Source organism: Dermochelys coriacea, chromosome 1 (genome assembly GCF_009764565.3).
Source record: "Dermochelys coriacea isolate rDerCor1 chromosome 1, rDerCor1.pri.v4, whole genome shotgun sequence".
NCBI classification, from domain to species: domain Eukaryota; kingdom Metazoa; phylum Chordata; order Testudines; family Dermochelyidae; genus Dermochelys; species Dermochelys coriacea.
The window spans coordinates 260794815-260810472 of record NC_050068.2 but is presented as its reverse complement, the minus strand read 5'-3'; the positions used below and the strand labels follow the sequence as shown (position 1 = coordinate 260810472).

Here is a 15658-nt window from a genome sequence, read left to right as displayed (position 1 = left end):
ATCTCTTCTGTTATTGGCTACTGCCCCTCAAATTCCCAGTATATGGACTAAATCTGAAGTAACTCCATCACATTCCACAATAGACATGGCTGCATCAGCTTCTGATCCTTACCCACCAGACCTCATCCACTCCTCCTTCCCCCTGTATGAAACCTGAGTGCACCACACACATTAAGAGTAACTCCTCTGTACATTAAATTTAAGCAAAGATTTTCATATTTTGAACAATTTTCTAATGTTTCATTATTAAACCATATCTCCCAAACAGCTTAACCTAGAATAAAATTAGTCTTATTCGTTATTCTTGGATGAAATCTAGTGCATAGGACTATTATATAAGGCCTGGATACATTTTGGAGTTTTTCATCTTTGAAGTTTGAACCTCTAATAGTAGTACCTAGCTCATATATATTGCTTTTCCTCCTGATCCCAGAGCGCTTTACAAAGGAGGTCAGTACTATCCCCATTTTACAGATGGTGAAACTGACTTTCTATGATGTTGAATGGCAGTGGAGAGGTTTTACAATTCATGAGGCTCCTCCCCATCATTCCATTCTCACATGCCTCTTCAGGTATGCTGGTGCCTATCACTGGAGTCAGGGTCCAGAGTATTTTACCACTATGGGAAAGCTTGCTGAGGGTATTTTGTAACCCCATATCTAATTTTTGACCCTCATTCATGCCCCAGGAAATGAACAGATGAAGTTTACATGTGGTAGTTCAGTGGCAAATCCAAGTGAACATCTAGCCCACACTATGAATTTTAGCAAAATCAGTAAGGGTCAAATCTTCAGCTGGTATAAACTGACATAATGCCCTTTGAGGTCAGTAGAGCTACTCTGATTTATACCTGCTGAGGATTTTGTCCAGTGTATTGAATATATGCGTAAGGCAGTTGCTGTGAGCATTTCTTGCAACTTTAGTTTGCCAGCCCTAAGTGACATAGGGGTGGAGAGGAGAGGGGCTCCACCATTCTAATTCATTCTATAAATGTTATCCTCCCAACAGCTTTGAAAAGTCCAGCTGCATTTCATGAACAGAGAAGGAGCTTGGAGCGCGCCAGGGTAAGAGAGTTTACTCTTCCAAGTTTAAGGGAAATTGAGCTTGGGAGGGTGTTTTCTGTTTATTACCCTGGAAATCCCATGTCTCTAAATGAGACAGCAAAGGATACGTCTACATTCTGGAAGCACTATATCACACATGCACCCGCATTTATGCATTTTTTGTTTGTGGTGGTGACTTCTCCCCCATTCTGCCTGGTCCTGACTAGATTACTCCTGAGGGAAATTTTAAAATTCTGCAAATTTTATTTGTCAATAAATAAATGTGGAGGCTCCGGCATGGCAGTGGGGAGCACAGGCTGCATGGAGGCAGGAGATCATTTTGCAGGTGCTCCCCCCGCTCTGGAACACGGACTCGACAGTGAGGCTTCACCCAACCCTGACACCGGGCCTCCGCTGGCTCTGCCTTGCAGGATCTAAGTGTGGAGGGGCTTAGTGTGGGTGGATTCACAGGGGTTCATTGGGGAGTTCCGGGTGCAGTGATAATGGAACTCTGCAGAGGGGTCCAGGTGAAGGTCCTTGGGGCTCAGCAGGGGGTCTGGGTGCAGTTGGTTGGGGCTCAGTGGGGTGGAGGTCCAGGTGTGGGGGGCTCATCAGGGTGGTCCAGGTGCAGTGGGGTGTGGCTCATCAGGGTGGGGGTTCAGTGCAGGGGACTCAGCAAGGAGTGGTCTGGATGCAGGGGTGGGGATCCAGGTGCTAGGGGATGGGGTTTGGCAGGGGGTCTGGGGGCAGGGTGCTCCAGATGCAAGGGGTGAGGTGCGGAGGAGGGGGTTTTTGGGTGTGGGGGGCTCAGTGGGTGGGGTTCTGGATGCGGGGTGGTGAGGCTTGGAGGGAGGGGTCCAGATGTGCAGGGGTTGGGCAGATGGGGGAGCAGCTACCCACACAATGACCCCTCTCCCTGCAGCTGAGGAGCAATGGTGGCAGTAAACAGGGATGGGAGGCATGGAGCTTCCTGCCGCCGGGGGAGGTTTCTGGGTCTGTCCCAGCCCCAGCCCCAGCCCCAGCCCAATCTTGCAGGGGAAGAGAGAGTCCCATTTTCCTCAGCCCAGCTGGGACTAGTAGCTGAGCCCAGTGCAGGGTAGGCGCTACCAGCTGGGCTGTCCCAACTGTGCCCTCTCCCTCATAACCTCTGCTGTGATTTACCTCTCCACCAACTGCTCCAGGTGCCCAAAATGACGTGCTCGTGCTGCTGGGCAGGGATGCATGATCACTTTTGCGCCTTCCCTTTGCTTCCCCACAGAAAAATGACTTTCTGACAGAAAAGCAAAGAAATCTGTGGGGGACATGAATTGTGCACATGCGCAGTGACACAGAATTCTCCCAGGAGTAAATGCCAGTTTAGGGCAATGGTTCAAGTTTCCCCACACTCTTCTTTCTGGAGATCACCAGTATCCATAACCCCACGCACACCTGATGTAGCTATTTTTGTGACATATTTTCCACCCTTGGATGGCAATAGCCCAAGTATGTGTTGCTTCCTTTGAGCCAAAGGATGTTACTTCTGTGCAATGTGCACATTTTTGTTAATCTGGAGTGCTCCCAGACCGTGGGTGTATCTTCCCTTTAAAACCAACAGCTTGATGGAGGAGATCCCAAATAGTCTTGGGTAGAGACTAAAAATCACAAACCTGTGGCTCTTGAGAAAGAGGAAACCAAGAGTGAGGGAGAGGCACCATACTTCATGATGTAGCTGCTTGTACAGTGTGGTTTCTTAGTGATTTCAGTTCCCCAAAAGGCCTCTGGGGAAGGGAATGTTCTTCAGAGCAGCCCACAGGGGAATGGCGCCTACTCTTGACAGTTGGGCTGAGTTTTATTTCAAAAGTGAAAGCAATGCAAATTTAGAGAAATGACACCTCTGATGGAACATCCCAGACAACACCATCACTACAAGCTTTCTGAAAAGACTGAAACAAGTACCACTATCTTAGATTTGGTTTGCTTGGAGAGCAGCATCCCCTTGGCTGTAGATTCCTCCTCCTGTTTCTTCTAAAAATTAATTGTTAAATTACTTTTTGGGTTTGGCAGTGGGTGAGTGCATTTTTATGTTTGAAAAAAAATTGTTATAAAGCCTCCAACGGGTCCATTCCTGTGGTCTGCACTTATAGTTCTGCTACCCATTGACCCTAGTCTCCCTTTCCCTGGGCTTTCTGGGAGTGCTGAGTAGGAAGCATGTGGAGCTTGTAGTGGGGTTTGCCCAGAATTTAGGTCCAGCTGGTCAGAGAAGTAGACAGGGTCTTCAGTTTAACTGCTCCATTTGTTGTAAGTTCAGCTGTGTGACCAAATCATGACCCCGCTTCCAAATTCCAACATTGCTTTTGTGTGCATTACTCTGCAAACAATTGACCCAGTGCTCAGCATCATAAACAGAAACCCATTGTCTTGAGTCTCTCACCTTGAAGGCTGACACTGACTTGTTCTGGCAGTGTTGTGTATGGAAAGAAAGGGGTTTGAGTCTTTGAAGTTCCTGCTTTCTGCCATTCTGCTGAGGACTGGCAGCAGCTGCATCCTTACTCTTCTTTCTTTCAGGGATGGGATGAAGAGCAGCAGGCAGTCCCTTGGATAAACCGGTCCCGTATTTGAGGATCTAAATACTATAAGATCTTGAACGGAATATATCCCCTTCTATGTGCAGTTCATTCACATCTTAGTAACAACAAAAGAGGGATTTAAAAAAGCCAAATACCCAGTGCTTCCCAGGCCTATCCTAGGCTATGTCTGTTCACTTGATTTCACTGCATTTTTGTCTGTCTTTGCTGCAGACAGAGGACTATCTGAAACGGAAGATCCGGTCCCGGCCAGAGAGATCTGAGCTGGTCAGAATGCACATTCTGGAAGGTATGGCACACTTTGAAGAGAAAAACTCCAAATGTGGTGTGATCTACAACAAGCACTGACTCTCTCCATACAGTTACTAGCTTGAGACAGTTACTGTCTACCTCCGCCCAAACCCTTATTCAGCTGGGAGTAGGCAGACGATCATGCCAGTTGCACAGTACCGGAGTGAGTGAATGCATTGGGGGAGGGGGGCATATGAGATCAGGGATCTCCCCAGTAATGAGTCCAGAAATCATCTAATCAGGTCTGCTATGTTTAAAGGGGCCTTAGTTCTATGGCTGTTTAGGAAGGACTCACCTGCTTCTCACATGGCTTATTTGGTCTATAGAGAGATCTGCCATGTGAACCCCAACTGTGCAGAACCATTAGTTCGGGCTGAAGGATGGAGAAATGGGGTGTGTGCTGACTGTTCTGCTGACCAGAGAAGAATTTGTTTAAAATGCCCAAATGAGTGGGGCAATGGAAGATTCAGCTGGCAAGTGTGTGGCCAATTTCAGGGTCAGGGAGGGAATGGCATACTCCATATATAAGGATATAAAGCAAGGAGGAACAGATGAACATGAATTGAATGACACCAGTTTGAGTGGAGGGAGCGTCTCCCATCCGGTGTCAGAGAGCAAGGCTCTTTCCTTCCTGAATGAAAGCATAGTAAATGCCAGCATGCTCACACTAGGCACCCCAGGATTGATCCCATCTTATTTACTTCTTTCCTGTCCAGAGACCTCAGCTGAACCCTCCCTGCAGGCCAAGCAGCTGAAGCTGAAGAGAGCAAGACTGGCAGACGACCTCAATGAGAAGATAGCCCAGAGGCCAGGTCCCATGGAGCTGGTGGAGAAGAACATCCTTCCTGTGGAGTCCAGCCTGAAAGAAGCCATCATTGGTAAGTGTGGTAAGGGATGTGTATTTCTGGGGAGGTTCTCAGGTAACCCATCCTTTTGCCCTGTGGGGAAAAAATACCATGAGATTTCATTCCCATGCCAAAACTTCAACCTCTCTAGTGCCAGGATTCTGGAATGCAAAGCTCCCTTCCCAGCCTGGATAACGATGGAGATAGATTAGATTATAAGGAATGCTGGGCTACAGAATAAAATGAGATTGATCCCCAGTCCCCAGGATTGATGAACCGTTGTGGGATTGTGTTTCCTAGTTTGTACATGCCCTCTCTTTCTGAAAATCCCTCTGTCTTTAACCCTTTGTGAGAGAGAACTCACTGACTGAGTCAGATCAGGGAGGGGAGACAGCACATGGGTGAGCAGGTGTGTGGAAACAAAAGCTTTTTGTTGGTTTAAAATCTTCAAAGGATTCAACTCCTTTGAAAATAAATAGGAATGGATGTAAATCATTCCAGTGCCATTGCAGAGGTGAAAAGGAATGCTGAGGAATAGCCCTCCCACAACCTGAGTGTATCACCCCACTCCTAATTAGGCAGGCTGTATGAAGCATAGCCGCACCCTACTGAAGCATGGGCAGTCACTGAAGGAATTGCCACCTCCTTCAGAGACTAATGGAGGCATGCTCATGAGCAAGGGTGCATACATTTCCGTGAGAGGTGCCAGGCTGTGGTAGGAGCGAGCATGGCTTCACCCTCACACAAGAATTGGTCAAGAAAGAGAGGAAGAATTATCTTATGGTTAAGAAACGGAGCCCCCTCCGTCCGTCTATCCCCACACATCCCTCTATCTGTCTATCTATCCCCACACATCCCTCCATCTTGGGCTGGAGAGATTTGGGGTCAATTCCTGGCTCTTTGGGCACATCACTTAATTTCTATGTGCCTCAGATGGTCATCTGTAAAATGAGGATGATTGAACTTCCCTACTTCACAGGGGTGTCTTGGTGATAAATTAATGTTTGTGGGAAAGACAGATACTATGGTTGGAGGGGGCCATATATGTACAGATAGAAGTCTGAGGAACAGTTAGGGCCACCTCTTGTGATTGACCCTTGCCCTTTGTGTCTGGAAAAAGAGAGTAGAGAACATCTGGGATCCCAACTAAAAGAGACCCTCAACACCTCCTTTGAGGAGGAAGATTCTTCCTCCTATCCTATAGCATGCAGCTGGCCAACATTAAAGAAATCATTACTTGAGACTAGACAATGCAAACTAACACACAACCTTCCTAACTGAGAAGCCATCAAACCAAGTCCCCAGTGCCCCTTGTCATGTGCCATTGCCATGGATCCCTCTCAGTCAGCCTTTAGGCCTCAGGGTCTGGTATAAGCCGACAGCCCAGCACCCTCCCCCACCTCCCATTGGCCAGTGATGACTGTAATCCCATTCAGTGTTTGAAAATATCTTATGTTTGCAGTTGGGCAGGTGAACTACCCAAAGGTTGCAGATAATTCCTCCTTTGACGAGGACAGCAGTGATGCCTTATCCCCAGAGCAGCCAGCCAGCCATGAGTCCCAGGGATCTGTACCATCACCAATGGACGCTCGGATTGGTGAGCCGCTTCCCAGCACCACTGTGTCATCACCAGCTCAGGTAAGAATGCTGAGTGTTGACTTTTGCAGCTCTCTGGGACCTCAGAACCCTTATTAGATTGGGGCAGTGCAAATGCCTGGATCCCTGAATGAGGGATGAGGCATAGAGACATCTACAAGGTGTCACTGCTAAGAGACTGATTTGTTCCTTAGTAATACATTAGTGAGATATCACTGAAGTCACATGAGATGTCTAGGTTCTAAATGGTACCAGCAAAACCATGTGTCTGGTGCCCCTGTAGGTAGCCACAGTGGGAATAGGCCTCCAGTGATTCTCTAGAAGTGATAGGAGTGGGCACCTAGTTGTGCCCTGTTGGGGATTGGTAGTGGGAATGGTTTTGGCAATGCCATGTGTATTAAGTGTATGTGACTGTTTCTGGGAGGCAAAGGGAGGAGGGGCATAGAGTTAGAAGTGGGTTTTGATTCCTTCCTTGTTCTAGGATGCTTTGATTCCACTGAAGCATGCTTCTCCCCAAGCTGGACAAGGGGATCTCAGGGAGTGGATTAAGAAGCCAGGTGGCCATTTAATGGCTGCTAACCTGTGCATAGCAACTTGAGTGGAATGCTCCTACAGCCCTCTGCTTTCTGAAAGGAGGGCAACATTGTAACAGTGGAGAAGAAACTTTTAGCTGTGTGTCTGTGTCTTGAGTGATGCTCTTTCTTCCCCTTGCAGGTTGTGTCCCAGTTACAGATCATTGCAGACGCCAATGAAACACCTTTCCTACCTGAACAGCCACTCCCTCCTCTTCCACCACCACCTCTGCTGCCTCCTAGCTTTGCCAACAGAGCCACTATTCCTGCTGCCAAGCCCACACCAACTCTCATTAAGGTATGGGGGGGGATGTCACTCCATTTTTATAGACTAATAGAAGTTAATGTGGCTGTTCTGTGGATGATAGAGAGTGGGAGTGTTAGACTAAGATGCTGAGGCGCTGGAAGAACATCTTGCATCATTCACTGTCTCCCCCTGGTCTCTACTTAGAGGACCTTCCCTGAGCCTGAGCTGAATCAGTGTCTAGATCTTCTTCAGTTAGAGAGGACTTGTGGCACCTTAGAGACTAACAAATTTATTTGAGCATAAGCTTTCATGAGCTACAGCTCACTTCATTGGATGCTGTAGCTCATGAAAGCTTATGCTCAAATAAATTTGTTAGTCTCTAAGGTGCCACAAGTACTCCTGTTCTTTTTGTGGATTCTGACTAACACGGCTGCTACTCTGAAACCTTCAGTTAGAGAGGAGCTCATTGAGACAGAGATTAGGTCAGGAAGGTGTCTCCCCCCTTCCAAACGTATTATAGTGCAGTTGCCAAGGGTCCTAGATATAAAAGTTTCCTCTGAAGCATCTAGCATTGACCATGGTCAGGGAGGAGTCTGAGCTAATTGTTCAATGGTCTGTTGCACTGTGGCAATCCTTCTTGTCTCTGTACCCTTGTTCTGGTGCTGTGTAAGGTCCTGGAGGTAGCCGAGCTGCTGAGTGTGTACGATTATCCCTGCTTTAAGAATGTGGAAATGCCCCAGAGTCAAATCTGGAGAGAGTTTTAAAGTAAAAAGTCTGTAGGTTTTGGTTAGATGTTAATGCTGTTCCAGTGCATCTGCTACATGTATTTTTATTTTCTTCCTTCCCTGCTTCTCTCATTGAATAGCAAAGTCAGCCCAAGTCTGCCAGCGAGAAGTCTCAGCGCAGTAAAAAAGCCAAGGAATTGAAGCCGAAAGTCAAGAAGCTTAAATATCACCAGTACATCCCCCCGGACCAAAAGCAGGACAAAGGGGCTCCGCCCATGGACTCATCCTATGCCAAAATATTGCAGCAGCAGCAGCTCTTCTTGCAGCTTCAGATCCTCAACCAGCAACAGCAGCAGCACTACAACTATCAGACCATCCTGCCAGCCCCACCAAAGTACGGGTCTCACAACACTACTCCTCCTTATGGACCCCCCTGCCCTCCCATCCCTACTCACGGTCTCCATGAGCGGCACTATAGCTACCAGACCATCCTATCAGCCCTGCCAAAGAATGGGACTTACTGCACTGCCCACAATCCTCTCCTGTCTCTCCCCACCCCTTGTGAGGGTCTCACTCCCTTAGTAAGTTCATCAGATCCCAGGCACATTTAGCTCTGAAGGTGTGAGGCATAGGAGTTGTAAATCCTGTAAAGTTACTGTCACTCTCAAGAAGTGGTCTGTGTTGGGTGAATCTCTCAGGCAAGAGCAGCTGAAGTTAGTTGGTTTTACAGTGGCTAGAGTGGAGTATCTCAGTACAGTGAGAAGGTATTTACTGGCATTATTTAACACTGTGGGTGCTGGTGCCCTAGATGCTTCCACAGGCACACAGTGCTGCAAATGTCCTTGTTTGGCTTCTCAGCACAGGTGGTGGGCTATGAGGATCCCTTCCGCCTTGATTCTGATATCTACACTTTTTCTTCCTGCAGGCCTCCAGGAGAGCAGCAGAGTGGCACTAGTGCCCCTGCCATGCGTAATCTCTCTGCTACCGTCAGCAGCGCATCTTCTGTATCCTCCAGTTCTAGTGGGCTGATGCGACAAAACAGTAATGCCACAGTGGGCAAACCAGGCACTCTCCCTACCAATCTAGATGACATGAAGGTAAATGTCCATGCTGCCATCAGCACTAAAACTAATTGGCCCCTTATTGGCATTGTCAGCAGAGAAGGCAAGGACTGAATGAGGTGGTCACTCCAGAGCAGGGCTGAGGCACGCTGTCAGGGCAGTATGTAGTGGCAACTTGCATTGCTGCTGCACCTGGGGTGTGGGAATAAGGGACCTCTCAGCCTGCCGGGCTGTCAGTTCAGTCCCTTGCCTCATGACTCATATATGTGTTAAAGGCTGGTCTGGTTGGGGTGGGTTTTCTTTTAGTTGTAACACAGTTTTTCCCTTCTTAGGTGGCAGAGCTGAAGCAAGAATTGAAGATGAGGGCGCTGCCTGTCTCAGGCACTAAGACGGACCTGATTGAGCGGCTCAGAGCTTACCAGGAGCAGAATGGCACAGCCAGCCAAACAACCAGCACTCCCAAGCCCAATGCAACAGCCATCCTCCCAAAAGCTGCTGAGGTGGTGGTAGCCTTTCCAGCTGCTAGGCTTAGCACTGGGCAGGCACTGGTCACTGCTGGCATTGCATCAACAGAGGTAGTTGTGGCCACCGTCACCAGCAATGGCATGATGAAGTTTGGGAGCACAGGCTCAACACCACCTGTTTCGCCCACCCCCTCAGAGCGTTCACAGATGAGCACTGGGGATGAGAACTCTGCCACTGGAGATGCCTTTGGAGAGACGGTGACTTCGCCTCTGACCCAGCTCACCCTGCAGGCATCTCCAGTGCAGTTCCTGATGAAGGAAGAGAGTTCTAAGGCTACCTCCTGCAGCCTAAATCCAGCACCCAGGTTGGAGCGGTGCAGCGTCAGCAGCAGCAAGGATATGGAGGTCCAGGATAAAGACCAGATGTTGCAGGAGAAGGACAAGCAGATTGAGGAACTCACGCGAATGCTGAAACAGAAGCAACAGCTGGTGGAGATGCTGAGGCTGCAGCTAGAGCAGGAGAAACGGTCTCAGCAGCCACTACTAGCCATGGAAACCGGAGTGGGAGGGGTGGTCCCTGCTTCCAGTCCAGTGGCTTTTGGCACCCAGATTAAGAGTGAAAACGACTTCCCGAGTTGCCAGTCTGCAGGGCTGCCTGATGGCCAAACAGATCAATTCAACCCTGTGTCCACTGCTAGCCAAATGGACACTTCGGATCCAAGCTCAGTGCCAAACAAAGTGGTGATGGTGAAGCAGGAGGTTCTGACAGCAGAAACAGAGCCACCATGCCAGTCCCACACTCCGCAGCTCTTCCTTGGTCAGCAAGGGGGTGTCCTGAGTGACCTCATCAAGGGGGCCCCTCCCCCTACCCTCATCACAGATTCCACAGGGACCCACATTGTCCTTACAGTGACCAATCAGAATGCTGAGAGGCGGGGCCTCTCACCACAGGGGAATAGCTGCACAACATTGCAGGTAGGCTTGCACTGTCCCTCCCATGCTAGTCAGTCTAGTCCTGCGTTACAAGTCCCTGGTCATTGTTATGGGGGGCTCATTTTACCACAGAGTGACATCAGAATTTGGAAATTAATTTTACAAAATACTGTGTCTAGGCTGGATGATTTTATGACTGCTTGTAAAATTTGTAGCTATGGAAACCAAGATAAGTGTAATCAAATCTTCTGCTTCAGGGCAAAAACAGATCAGTGCCAGGGGATGGGAGGGAATTCCATGCTCACAAACCTCATGTACAGTGTTGGATAATTAATTAGGTACATTAGAAGCTTCTTAGCCTTCCTCAAATCATCAGGTTCTGGTTACAGTCACAGGTAGGACACTGGGCTAGGCAGACCAATGGTCTGATGTGGCACGGTGACTCCTGGCTCAGAAGGTTTGAAAGAACAAGTTTTTACTATAGAGACAAGGTGGGTGAGATAATATCTTTTAATGGACCAACTTCTGTTGGTTAGAGAGAGGAGCTTTCAAGCTTACCACGGAGGTCCTCTTTGGGTCTCCAGGAGAAGAATTCTGTGCAAGCTCAAAAGCTTCTCTCTCTCACCAACAGAAGTTGGTCCGATAAAAGATATTACCTCACCCCACCTTGTTTTTCTAATATCCTGGGACCAACACTGCTGTAGGTTTTTACTGCGCTGTAGTAAAAGGTAGTGGGAATTCCACCACTCATCACTTTGTGGAGAGAAAAGAGATTGTAGCTCGTAGTTTCCAGTAGATAACCTTGTCTAATTGAGGTTTGAATGCTGAAATCAGAGCCCTGGGAGCAGGAGTGTGTGTCTTGTTAAATGCTCTTTTGTTTTGTTCTTCCATGTGCCACTCTGTAGTGGAGCTGACAGAAGGCAAGGCCTTTCATTGAAGAGGATAGAGATGAGCCCACCCAAATCATTTTCCCCTTTGATTTTGGTGGGAGACAAGTCAGCACTTAACACAAGTACCTTGAACACCAACTCCAGAAGTCTAGTCAGGGACAGAAACCCTCAAGCTTCAGAGTATAAGCCAACCTCTAACTATTTGGGGTTAGGAAGAAATAGGAGTAGTTCTTCCCGTAACTGACTACTGCAGCGTTTCTTGCACCTTCTTCAGGAGTTGCTAGTAATGGTCACTGTAGGACAGGGTACTGATTTGGCCTGGCAATTCCTATGTACCTAATAGTAAACAGTGTTCCAATTTTCTTGCTGGGAGAAACTAACAAGTGAATTTCCTAAAGACGTAAGGGTTGGGAAATACATTTAACTTAATTGTTGTTTCAGCAAAATTAAACCTGGTCTCTCCCTCCAGCCTCCACAACCCCCTCAAATAGGACAGCGAATAGCTTTGTTTTCATTCATCTTTTTCTTCTCAGAGAGTACAGTCGTCACCCACTAAAATATCCAGCCAACCACAGTGTCAGCTACCTGCAAGCAACTCGCAGCAGCTGCCTCCCAGGCTACTGAACCAGCCCATCAGGAAGGTAGCTGACCACTTGCTTGCATTCCTTCCTTGTTTCCCCTTTGCCCTGCGGTTGGCTGAGTCACAGAGGGGAAAGGGAGCACATGGACAAATTCAGTTTTGAGACCATCACTACAGAGGGAGAGATCCTACTGCACTGCCGTTTCCTTCCCCATTGCAGGTTGCAGTTGCATAATGCATTGGTTCTTGGCCCAGGAGCTGCCAGCAGCATGCAGGGGAATGAATGGGGATCGCACAATGCTCCCATTTCATATCTCCAGCCTTCTGCTGAAGCAGCTTTGTTCAGCCACTTATAACCAGTCCTCCTCGGGGTGTCAGAAGTGCCATACGCCTTTGAGCCAATTTTCCATGGCGACTCCTACAGAAGAGCTGTAGGCACAGGGGCAAAGGATCCTGGGATGCATCTGAGGAGGTTGAATGTGGGATTCATGGCATGAAGAATAGTTGAGAATCCCTAACAATATATTAGCTCTGGCGCTTAGAATATGACTATACAGCAAAGAAAAACCGTTGGGATGTGCCAGCCAACTCAGGCTTGCGGGGCTTGAGCTGCAGGCTGGCTGCAGGTTTTTCTTTGCTGTGTAGACATACCCTTAATCACATGGCAATTGAACAACCTAGTACTGTGTGAAAGGGTCCTTACAAAGTGATTGTAAACAAATAAAGGGCAGGATTGTGTCCTCTTTCTTCATGTTGTAGTTCCTTACCCTTTGAGGAGTCCCACTGAAATCAAAAGGCAGTTACTGCACTGGGGTTGGCAGGGCTTCTCTCCACCCTGGGGTAGGGTATGTGCTCTGAGAAATCTTCCAGAATCGTAGGTGTCATGTTAAAACCTGGGTCCTGATTATCCATGTTGAGATGCCCCCCTCGTCTCCCACCCTAATTGTTTTCCTTTGGTTACGGATTGTGCCTGGCTGTCGTAGATGAAATGCTATAAAGAAACAAGGTCTGAGGATGTTATAACCCTTCTCAGTGACAACTCAGGAGTTTCTGCTCTGCATCTGTTTCCGTCTCGATCAGGTGATAGTTCAGTGTGTTCCGTAGTGCATCAGTTAGGTTAGAGCAAGTCTATGAAAGGTTTTAAGGATTAGGAGGGTAACTTTTGAACTGGATCCTGAAATGAATGGGGAGACAGTGGCCTTGTCTGAGTGATGTGATCAAACTTCTTAGTTCTGTTGCTCTTACCCATGTGCTGTGGGACCATCTTTGAAGAGGGTCAGTGCCTGGGTTTGAAAAGGCCTTTAATACAGAGGTCAGTGCTTTTTAACCAAAGGCACCTTTCTCCATAGAAGAGTTAAATTCCTTAGGCCAGCCAGAATCTGTGATTGATCTTAGCTCACATGCCATGCAGGGGTTTGTAGCTCTCTTAATCCTTTTGTCTCCCTGTAGGCTGAGAAGCCAGGTCTGCAGGTGGTCACTGGGCAGCTGCCCCACACAATTTTGTCTTTCTCAGCACCTCCAAACCTGCAGCCCTTTTTCCTCAATGGCTTCCACAAAGGATCCCTGAAAACTGGTGCTCCTGGCAAAGCCAACCAACCCAGTGTGCCAAAAAAGGTAGCCTCTCTGCAAATCCCATGAAGTCCATGTCACAGTGCCAGGTTTCAGGTCCTCTAATTTTGAGGGAGCAGACTCGTAAGGGACTTTGGAGGCTGGATATACAGGAATCACTTCTCTGCACCAGCATTGCTGCCCACAGTGCTACAGTGAAGGAAAGTGAAAAATAATGTCCCAGATGAAACTCCCAGAGAGATTTTAGAGAGGCATGTGTAGCTATCTGAGCTGGAGTTCCTCCAGGGTACTTGGATCATTATTCCTACTCTAATGAACTATGGAATGGATCTTTAATGATCATAGTAACAGCTAAGGCCTTCACACAGTAGTTTTAGTACATCTCTGGGGCACTGGTTCAGTGCTGAGTCACCAACACCACTTCCTGTAATACCTTGGGTTTCATTTGGAGAGCTCTCTTCTGAGGTCTGTCCCCACCCTCTTTGCTAGGTTTGTGAAATCTGACACTCTCTGAGCCTGCCGACTTCTCCACAGCCAGTGTTTTGTGGACAGTTTTGTGTTTCCAAAGCAGACTCATTACAGAGAGGAAAGGGTAAAATAACGATTCTAGGCTGTCGCATACAGATTACATGGAATACACTGTAGGGATAGTCCTCTTGTGTGTCTGTGAAGTGCTGGGGGAATCCACCTACCCAAACAGATGAGCTCCTCCTCACCCCAGGGCAGTCCTGTGGTGATTTGTGGCATGGGCGTGCTCCAGGAGAGGCTTTTCATTTGTGATTTGGACGGGTGGGGATGGGGGGGTTTGTACCACACACACAATGAAAGAAGGAGCAGAGATACCGAGAGCAGAAGCAGTGTGGTTTCTGCCCAGCGTTAGTGGAGACAGAAGGGATGGTCTCTCCAGAATACATGGGAGCAGCCGTGATGTGGGAGATGAAATGGGCTTTCTGCCTATTTACTCCTTTCTCCTTCATTCTAAACAGTCATCCTCACAGCCAGGCTCTCCTGCTGCCACTTCCCCATCCCAGATGGACCTTGAGCAGCAGCACCAGCACCCATCCCTTTTCGGAACCCCTCCACCTCCTCTCCCTGGCTCCTCAGTGCCAATGAAAGAACCACCAGGCTATGAAGAGGCCATGAAGCAGCAGCCAAAGCCCCATGAGGTAAGAGAAGCCACTTCCTTGTGCTTCCATGAGGAACTTCTTGGGGGGGGTGTGGGAGGGCTGCCTGCTGCAATTCAACATCCACATTGGTCCCTGAATTCAGGGGGCAGCTGCCTAGGAAATGGAGAGACTGAAACACACTGGGGCCTTTTCTAACTGACCTTGAGCTGCACACAAGGAGTCGAGGTGAATTCCCTTGGTGGTGGTTCAGTGGCAATGGAATCACCTTCCATTTCACTCTTTGGCCCATATGCCTATTGAGACTGAGGTAAGATGAGCTCCTGCTTGGGGCGTGTCTACACTGCGGATAGAGGTGTAATTCTGAGCTTGGGTAGAGGTACACGTGCTAGCCTTATTGAACTAGCCTGCTAAAATAATCTGTGTGGCTGCGAGGGATTTGGTTAACTGCCGAGGACAATCCCTTCCAAGATCCTGTTGCCCATGCAATTGTGGCCCCACAGATACTTTTAGCACCGCGAGTAAGAGTATGTCTGCCCAAACTGGGAATTACCCCTCCCAGCTGCAGTGTAGACATACCCTTAATACAGGGGGAATGGTGGGGCTGTAGGACCCCACGCTGCTATAAATACCCTGCTTCCAGTAAAACCTCTGGATGACAGAGGTCATTGGTGCCATGCTGCTATAGGCACCAACCTACCAGGTCAGTGTGGGAAGGAGAAGGACCAGGACAGCAGATTGGTGGTTACTGTGTGTTTTGTAAATGTGGATCTAATTCATCACACTCTCTTCCCAGGAGAATGGCTGTTCGAGCCAACAGATGGACGACCTGTTTGACATCCTCATAGAGAGTGGAGGTGAGGAGAGAATCACTGAGGTTTCTGGCTGGTCACCTCTGGGTTTGAGTCTGTGGCTTTTGTAGCACTGAGCTAGTGTGACTTTGGCTCCCCAAAAGGGAGTGGGGTTGGTGAGATTGGTCTTGCCACTAGTGTATGTATCCCCTGGCCTGGGCCCTTGCTTATTCTTCATTTGGTGCTGTCCTTAGCATAAGCAGGGTATGGTATGGCACTACGAAACAGACTTGTCAGGCACTGCTATAATATATCATAAGGCTCCTATAGCTGCTGCATTGCATCAGACCTATGGTTGCTCTG

The 15658-nt window shown here is 48.4% G+C and overlaps 1 protein-coding gene across 13 annotated transcripts in view; it reads left to right on the top strand.

Moving 5' to 3' along the window:
• The window catches only part of MRTFA (myocardin related transcription factor A), a 177968-nt gene that overhangs the window by 157891 nt on the left and 4419 nt on the right, over positions 1-15658 (top strand). For 8 of the 13 annotated variants that reach the window (XM_038393094.2, XM_038393103.2, XM_038393071.2 and 5 more), the window contains 12 exons: positions 1009-1064; positions 3821-3896; positions 4615-4776; positions 6206-6381; positions 7054-7209; positions 8024-8277; positions 8809-8980; positions 9277-10383; positions 11765-11872; positions 13261-13425; positions 14367-14546; positions 15301-15361. In XM_038393094.2, the coding sequence (XP_038249022.1) occupies positions 1009-1064; positions 3821-3896; positions 4615-4776; positions 6206-6381; positions 7054-7209; positions 8024-8277; positions 8809-8980; positions 9277-10383; positions 11765-11872; positions 13261-13425; positions 14367-14546; positions 15301-15361 (2673 nt within the window). Of the gene's footprint in view, positions 1-1008; positions 1065-3820; positions 3897-4614; positions 4777-6205; positions 6382-7053; positions 7210-8023; positions 8278-8808; positions 8981-9276; positions 10384-11764; positions 11873-13260; positions 13426-14364; positions 14547-15300; positions 15362-15658 lie in introns of those variants that run through there. The other 5 variants (XM_043502063.1, XM_043502055.1, XR_006276916.1 and 2 more) reach the window with 4 other exon arrangements.